Source organism: Leishmania infantum, chromosome 18 (assembly GCF_000002875.2).
Source record: "Leishmania infantum JPCM5 genome chromosome 18".
NCBI classification, from domain to species: Eukaryota; Euglenozoa; class Kinetoplastea; order Trypanosomatida; family Trypanosomatidae; genus Leishmania; species Leishmania infantum.
Window position 1 is genome coordinate 646,227 of NC_009402.2, and position 7,466 is coordinate 653,692.

The 7,466-nt window shown below is 60.8% G+C and overlaps 2 protein-coding genes across 2 annotated transcripts; both read left to right on the top strand.

Moving 5' to 3' along the window:
- Positions 1–969: 969 nt before the first annotated feature.
- On the top strand, positions 970–1,524 carry LINJ_18_1470 (putative chaperone protein DNAj; the record flags this gene model as incomplete). The annotated part of the gene is made up of 1 exon (XM_001464923.1): positions 970–1,524. One exon carries the CDS (start codon positions 970–972, stop codon positions 1,522–1,524), a length of 555 nt encoding a protein of 184 aa, XP_001464960.1.
- A 1,319-nt stretch (positions 1,525–2,843) lies between these two features.
- Positions 2,844–5,990, top strand: LINJ_18_1480 (conserved hypothetical protein; the record flags this gene model as incomplete). The annotated part of the gene is made up of 1 exon (XM_001464924.1): positions 2,844–5,990. One exon carries the CDS (start codon positions 2,844–2,846, stop codon positions 5,988–5,990), a length of 3,147 nt encoding a protein of 1,048 aa, XP_001464961.1.
- Between the last annotated feature and the right edge of the window lie 1,476 nt (positions 5,991–7,466).

The following is a 7,466-nucleotide window of genomic DNA, read 5'->3' on the forward strand; positions in this document are numbered from 1 at the left end:
TCGACCAGGGTTTAGCCGCAGTGTGACAGCGGCAAGTGAGGTGTGGTTGTGCATGCTTGTCTATGTGTTGGCTTGTACGTGGGTATAGTGTGAAGACGCCGATGGGAAAGAGAGCTTAAATGCGAGGGGCGATTGGGGTGACTAGCGAATAGCGGGAGGAGGGGACGTGTGCGTCGAACTCACTCTCTTCCTTCTGCACGGGGTTATTTGACCCTTCTGCCTTGACCGTCCGCACCAGCTCCCCTCTTCTTCGGGGGTGAGGGAGTGTTAGCTTCCGCCGCTCGTTGCTCTTGCGTTGCCCTGCTTTTTCTGGGCGTGGGCTCGTTTGGTTCTCGTGTTGGCTTCGCTCTGTTCTCCTTGACGAGGAAGGCGGGGACGGGTTTGATCGGCTCTCAGCAGAATCGGTGCAGCGTGTCGGCAGACGAAGAAGAAAGCGGCGAAGGGCACCGCGAAAGGGCAATGTAGGCGTCGTGTTTGTGGTGCAGAAGCGAGGACCCGGTTCAACCGGGCACGCTCGCGGCTGCCTACCTGGAGAGGTGGCGTTGCGTATCGTGCATCCTCGGATGGCTTGATGGAGCGCGAATTACTTAGTCGAAGCGATGGGGGTGGGTGCACGGCCTACTCAACGATGGCTTCCTCGAGCATGCCGACGAGGGAGACGCCAGCACACGCGCTCTGCCTGTGTTGGCGTCGCAGCCCCACTTTGATGGGGACTGTGCGACGGCATCAAGGACTTTGCTGAAGCCCCCGCCTTATGCTGTGATGAGTTGCTTGATCTCTCTCTGCTTCTCTTTACTTTCTCATCTGCGCTGTATACCCCCTGCCCTCCTCTCCTTGTTGCACGGCGTGTTGCTGTGCCTACGTGGCCTCTCAAAACTTCGAAGGCACCGCTGCTCCGCGGAGCAGTGCAGGCACACCGAGATATACCTCCCCTTTCACCCGCGCTTTCCGGAATAGGGCCTTCGCGTCATGTCTGCGGCGGCGTGTTCGTGGAGTCACGCGGAGTGGACGCCGTACGAGGTCCTCAACGTGCCGCAGTCGGCCCCTATTAGTGACATTCGTGCTGCTTTCAAGCGCATGGCGTTGCGCACGCACCCTGACAAGGCAACGGTGACGACGTCAGCTAGAAGGGCGAGCGGCGGCGGGACGACGTCGTGCTCAGAATTTCCTGTTTCCTTTCACATTGTGAAGGAGGCGTCGGAGATGTTGCTTGACCCGTACTTGCGCGCCGCCTACGATGCCACCCGCTCCCAGGCGTTGACGCACGAGGTTGGGGCTGTCAGTGATACCTACTCTCTGATGGACGACTTTGTTCGTGGAAGGATGGACGGTGATGAAAGCGATGGGCAGCGCGTGCATGTGTACCAGCGTGAGTGTCGCTGTGGCGGCGTCTATGAAGTGGCTCTGTTTCCCGAGGCACCGGCAGGGAGTGGCGAGGACGAGGATGTGCCACTGACGTACTCGGCCCAGACGCTGAGGTGCGAGTGCGATTCTTGCTCACTTGTGGTGGAGGTAGTGGCGTAGCGCGCAGCGGAGCGCTAGGGACATGCCCGTACTTTCACGTTGCTTGCAGCACAACGGACCAGTCCCGTCTGTCTTTCTGCCTTGGACTTCTCTCTTTATTTCTCGCGTTGGTTTGAAGGTGCTGCTGCGCACTGTGTTGGGACCGCACCCTCGGCATCCTGTGGAAACCCTCACCGGGAAGGGCTTCAGCGTAGTACAGTGCTTGCGTGTATGCGCCTACGCTTGCCTTGCAGTGCGCACGCATCCGCCCAGCTGTTGCCGTCGCCACCTTGGTTTACTTAAAGGGATGGCTGCCTTTCTCTGTCGTATAAGCCCCGCGGGAAAGCACACGTACTCGCGCACAGCGTGCACGCAGGCCACTCATCTCTGCATGGCTTGGCGCACACACGCGTCTCTTCCGCTCGGAGCGATCTGTAAGTTATACGAGTATCCGCAACCACAACGCAGAGGAAAAGCGATGGGTAGATGCCCGAAACTGAGGGCAACGGGGGGGGGCGCACAGAGACACGAAGAGGACAACGACGGCGTCTCCCACGTCGCCTTCTGCTCCGTTTGAAATCTTCACTTAGGTTTCTCCCCCAGCCACCCACAAACGCTCACTCGCTCTCTCTCGCGGTCAGAAAGAGCGGGGGCGCTGAGTCCGTTGGTGAATGTACCCTTTCCAGCGTCGATGTGGCATACGCGCGCATCGCCAACATCCACGCACGCACGCTACCTTCTGCTCGACCCACCACCGCCCCTACCCCCTTTCACCACTCTCGCATCTGCGAAGACACAAGAAAACAGCTCCTGCTTCTCTGCTCGTGGTGCTGACGGTGCCGGACAGCCGTTGGCTTGGTGCCATATACACCCGCCTCACACGCGAAGGCCGACTTCGCTGCCTACACCAGAAGACGCTCACATCGAGAAAGGACGAGGAGGGAGGGAGGGAGGGCAGCAGGGGTACGCACCGCACCCGCGCACATTCTTCCGCATAGCGGTGAACACACACACGTGAAGGGGTGAATGCGGGGTGCAGTTTGTTTGTGCGTCTATGCGTGCATACGCGGTGCATCAGAATGAGGCGGACTCTCAAGGGCTGCTGTATTCACCGCTGGATAGAAGGGCGCTCCTGCTCCGGATGCTGTGGTGGCTGCTTTGACGCCGCCTCTGCAGCAGCACCAGCAGCTGCTGCTCGTGTGCCCCCATGGCAGGACTTCTATGAATACCGCAGTTATCACACGCTCGCGCGCTGCACGCTTCGGATCTCTTCCTGTCGCTCTCAGCATCCCTATCGGCTGATTCGTGCGTACTTGAGAGGCGCAGAACTCTCGTTGCGCATGAGCGGCGCCATAGGCTGCACGGCGCGTACCTACAGCGCGCAGGCGTACGCGCACGAGGAGGGCGCCGATGATGACGAGGATGACTACCTGCAGGCCTACGAGGAACTACTGCTAAATGCGGCTTCTAATGCGGCGGCCGATGACGCCGCTCCCCAGCCCGGCGGCACGTGCAGCGAGGGGGTTGCCCATCTTGACAAGGAGGCTGGTGCTCACGTGGACGGTGCTTTTCCTTCCTTTGAGAGTCCGGCGTCGGTGCCATTGCCAGCTGATGCGCTCGTGGAAGACACACTGGCAGCCCTGCCCGCCGATGGCTCGACCGTGCTGCTGACTGACCTCACCCGCTCACTTGACGTGGAGGCGATCAGCGAGCTCTTCGGCTCCGTGCTGTCTTTCGTGCAGCTCCACCCGCATCTCTTTACTTGCACCCAGGACCCCGATACAGGTAGGTGGCACGTAGCGCGAGGTCGCTCGTCAACCTCGCCGCTCAACGCAGACGCTGCCACCGCTGCAGCGCCTGGCCTAGCATCTGCCATTGGTGGAGGCGAAGAGGATGACCACAAGGCCATAATTGTCGACCTCGATGTGGCGGCGATGGTGCTGGGCGAGGAGCTAAGGCATTTATGTGGCAGCCGTTACTCGTCGCAGACAAGAGCGCATGAAGCTGAAGCCGCGCACTCCGCGGTAAAGCGATCGAGGCGTCGCTTAACACCCGCCGCAGTACCTAACCCTTTTTTTCCGACATCAGGCACTGGCGCTGCCCGCGATGGCGTATCGTTGACGACCCCCGAGCAGGCATGGTGGCCGACCATTGCGAGCCTCTTGCCCGAGGACGGTACCCCTCTTCCCATTTCAGTGCTGCGTGCGTCGCTGCCGGGGCCGATCGCGCAGGAGCTGCGCGCTCGACAAGTGGGTCTGGCTCGGTGCTTCAAGCAGACCTACGCCATAGCCAGTCGTCATGTGGCGCTCACGGCAGACTCGACGGCGCTCGTTCGTGCTGCAGTGCAGCGCTCGAACAGCTGCGCAGCCGCCTCCGTTTCATTGTGGTCTCCGGAGGGCCAAAAGGCGGCAGCTTGGACCAACCACAAGGAGTCGTCGGTGGCGGCTTTCTCCTCTTTCTTGTGCGACGCCGGGGATGGCTCGTACATGCCACCCCCGGCGGACTACGACGCGTCGCAGGATGCAGAGCCGTGGCTGGTAACGATTTCGCTAGACGACGGCGAGGAGGCGGGCCCGGAGGAGGTGCCTCCTGCGTCAGGCGATGTGGACGAGGGGGCGCTGGGGCGAAGCGCCGACGCCGCAACTGCGCTGGCGGCTGCGACTGGGCTTCAAGAGATACCTTACAATGGCCTCAGTGGTGCTAGTGGGAGGGCGGCGACACAGGCTCATGGAACAGGCTTGCAGCCGCACGACTTGAATCTCGAGCGGTTGTATGACGCCCCAGCGCCGCCGACGGCGGTCGTGAGGAGCAAGCCTTCGACTGCGACGCAGCTAGCAGGCCCTGCTGGTGCGGTGCGCACGGTGCGTCCCCCTCGCCCGTCGACGCCAGCCGAGTGGCTAGCCTTGCACACCGCCATGGCCGAGGCGCGTGGTTGGATCACGCCGATGCAGATGCTGGATTACCTGGTCGAGTGCGTGCCCACCTTTTTCATCCCTTTGGAGGAGTTGCGCCCGTCGGACGCTATCCTGAAGCTTGTTGGCGCGCGCACGAGCATGCGCACGCTGGTATGTCGGGTCTACATGTACTTTGTGGAGAGGTCGGAGGATAAGATGCAGATCCGACTGGCGCCAACCCTCGAGCACGCGCAGCGCGGCGCAGCCAACGCGCACTACGCGGCATGGAACCCTGACACGGCGAACAAGTGTGAGCAGTGTGGTGCCGATGCAACGCCGAGTGAAGCGCCAGCACCAACGAACGCCGGCACCGGCACCGGCACCGCCGCTAACCCAGGCGACCGCCAAGACAGTGCTACTCACAGCGGCCCCAGGAGCGGCGGCACTGTGTTGCAGTCTAGCGATACGACGAAGGCCTTTCCGGTCATGCGTGTGCGGAGGCCCATCAAAAGCCTACTCAGCGTGAGGTCGTTCAAAGCCATGCCCGCCACTGCCAAGGCGGCTGCATCGCCTGCAGCCTTGCCCACCGCCATGCGGCTGAGCTCCCCTGATGCACAAGCAGGAGCCAGCACAGGTGCCGGATCGAGCTCCACTCCCACCGCCCTCAAAGGCGGCGGTGGCTTTATCGCGTTGTCCTCGGTGCCGACTGGCGAGATCGGTTACCCGTTTCTGGCCTTAGCCACTCAGCCGGTGCACACGTGGCCGTGGTGGGCAAGGCTACTGTGCGTGTTGCCGTTTGACACGTACGTGCCACTGGACCATCTCCGCATCCACTACTGTCCTGACCTTGCGCCCGAAAACGTCCATCTCGCTTGGAGGGCCGCGGACGCGTCGTTTTTGCCGACAACGTCGTCCGAAAAGGTGCGCACGCCGATCCCGTTCTCACTGCTTCGTGCGCCGACGACCTCTCGTAGAGTGCGACTGCGCCCTTTTTGGCTGTCACCAGGCTGCACGGCAGAGCTGGAGAGCACGGTAATGCCGGTGGGCCTCGTGAAGCAGCTGCGCCCAGTGTGGCTGCCAGTCTCACGCCTGCTATCCAAGCTGACCCCTGAGGAGCGAGAAGAGAGCTTGGCCTTGGCTGTCCGTCGCCCTTCCGCTGCTGGCCTATCCGCCGACGAAGCACTCGTCATGCTGCTGCGTGATTGCGGGCGCTGTTGCTGGGTGCAAGAGGACGGTGCAAAGGTGCGTAGGTATGCGGCTTCCAGCGCGCTGGACGACCACTTTCACGCCTCGCTTTCACTGCTGTACGGCTTCAGCTCCGCGCGTGTGTGGGAGCCGCTGCCGGTGGTGTTGGACCGCGCGTCGGAGCACGTGCGCTCTCTCTTCGCACATTCACAAATGCCCCCACTGGCGTCTCCGAACACGGTTGGGCTGATTGGCATGCTGCGTCAAGCACCGCCTGCAGCGCTCGAAGCATTTCTCATGCGACATGCGCAGTGGCTGGAAGTGAAGGCGACCGATGGCAGGGAGACGAGGGACGAGGCGGCGGCCCCGTTGCTCGTACGCAGGCGTGCGGCTCTGGTCTCGTTCTGAAGAGAGCCAGAGAGGAGCGCGCGGGTGCTCGTGTGAGAGGCACTGGACGGAGTGGCAATCTAGTTGTCGGCGCTTCTCGTGCTGCACATGCGTGACTGTCCATCGCTGGGGCAGAGATAACACGTTGGTATCTCTTTCACGCATATATGTCCTCCAACGGACCTTTTCTGAGGCAGGAATACACGCACGCATATGATGGGCGGCAGCCTCGATGCACACGACCAGGTCATCACATCCGTTTCTTGTTGTTTTCTTTCTTCCTCTTTTCAGCTGCTCGTGATGCGTGGAAAGTCACTGTGCGGCGCGGGCGCGAAGGGACGACACGCTTGCCGCGGGATGCGGAGCGGAGCTGTGCTTATCGGTTGTCATACGCATAACCGCACAAAACGTTGATGCGCGTGACGTAACGGCTACCACTACAGCGAGTGAGCGGCGGTTGTTTCGTTCCTGATAAATCCGCGCGTACGCATCCACCGGGCGTTTGCTTGTTTCTGGGGTGACATTCGCACGCCTTTTGCTCGAAGCCGGGCACACTGAATCGGCGGTCTCAGCGCATCGTTCATAGTCACCGTCTAGCAAGGCGCCGTTGCCTGCAGGCAAGGCGAATATGGTCTCGGCCGTCCACAAACGACACAGCCGACGTTTCGCGGAGTCCGAGGAAGTGTTACGCACCCCTCCATGCTGGCCTTCCTCGACGTCCTCTCTTCACCTCCGTCATTGACGTGCACGTACTGGTCTTTCTCTTTTTTCCTATTTTTCTTTGCACGTTCTTTGCCTCCGCGCCATGCGGCCCACCCTTCCTCTCCCCTCCCCTGCACGCGCGCGCATGCACGACGACACCACGGCCAAACCAATAATGCTTGCGCATCTTCTACGCCGCTCACGCCCGCCACCACCACCGGCAGTACCGCCGTTTTAGTGCTACAACAACAAAGTGTTTCGTACCCTTTTCTTCGTTTCTTCCCCGGTACACCCCCGCGCACGCGAACGGCTCCGTGAGGTCTCTGCCACCTGCCCAACCCTTACTCTCCTCATCTACACCACACTTCCACGCGGCTATACCAATTCACAAGTTGGGCAGTCTAGACGTGGCGTAAAAGCAACAGCTGAGCAGCCGTTCACATCAGGGCCGATACACCTCTTTAGGCAACCAGCCTTCCCCAAACCCCACCAAATTCGCGAAAAGCACGTAATATAGCGATCGAGTAGCCTATTCTCTGATCTCCTTTACAATCTCGACACCTTGTAGCTTTTCCTGTTTTCTCTGTGCATCACCGCCTCTCCAGCTCTTCGCTTCTCTTTCCCACTCTCTCCGGCGAAGCGTCACAGCGCCTGCATCGCAACTGTTCCCACCAGATCCGAGAGAGCAGAGAAAAGCTCGCCTGCGCACGCGTGAATCCCCTGCACGTCATAAAGCATCTAAGTAGAACTCTCTTTTCGTTTTGTGGATACATAACTCATCCTCTCGGTGGTTGT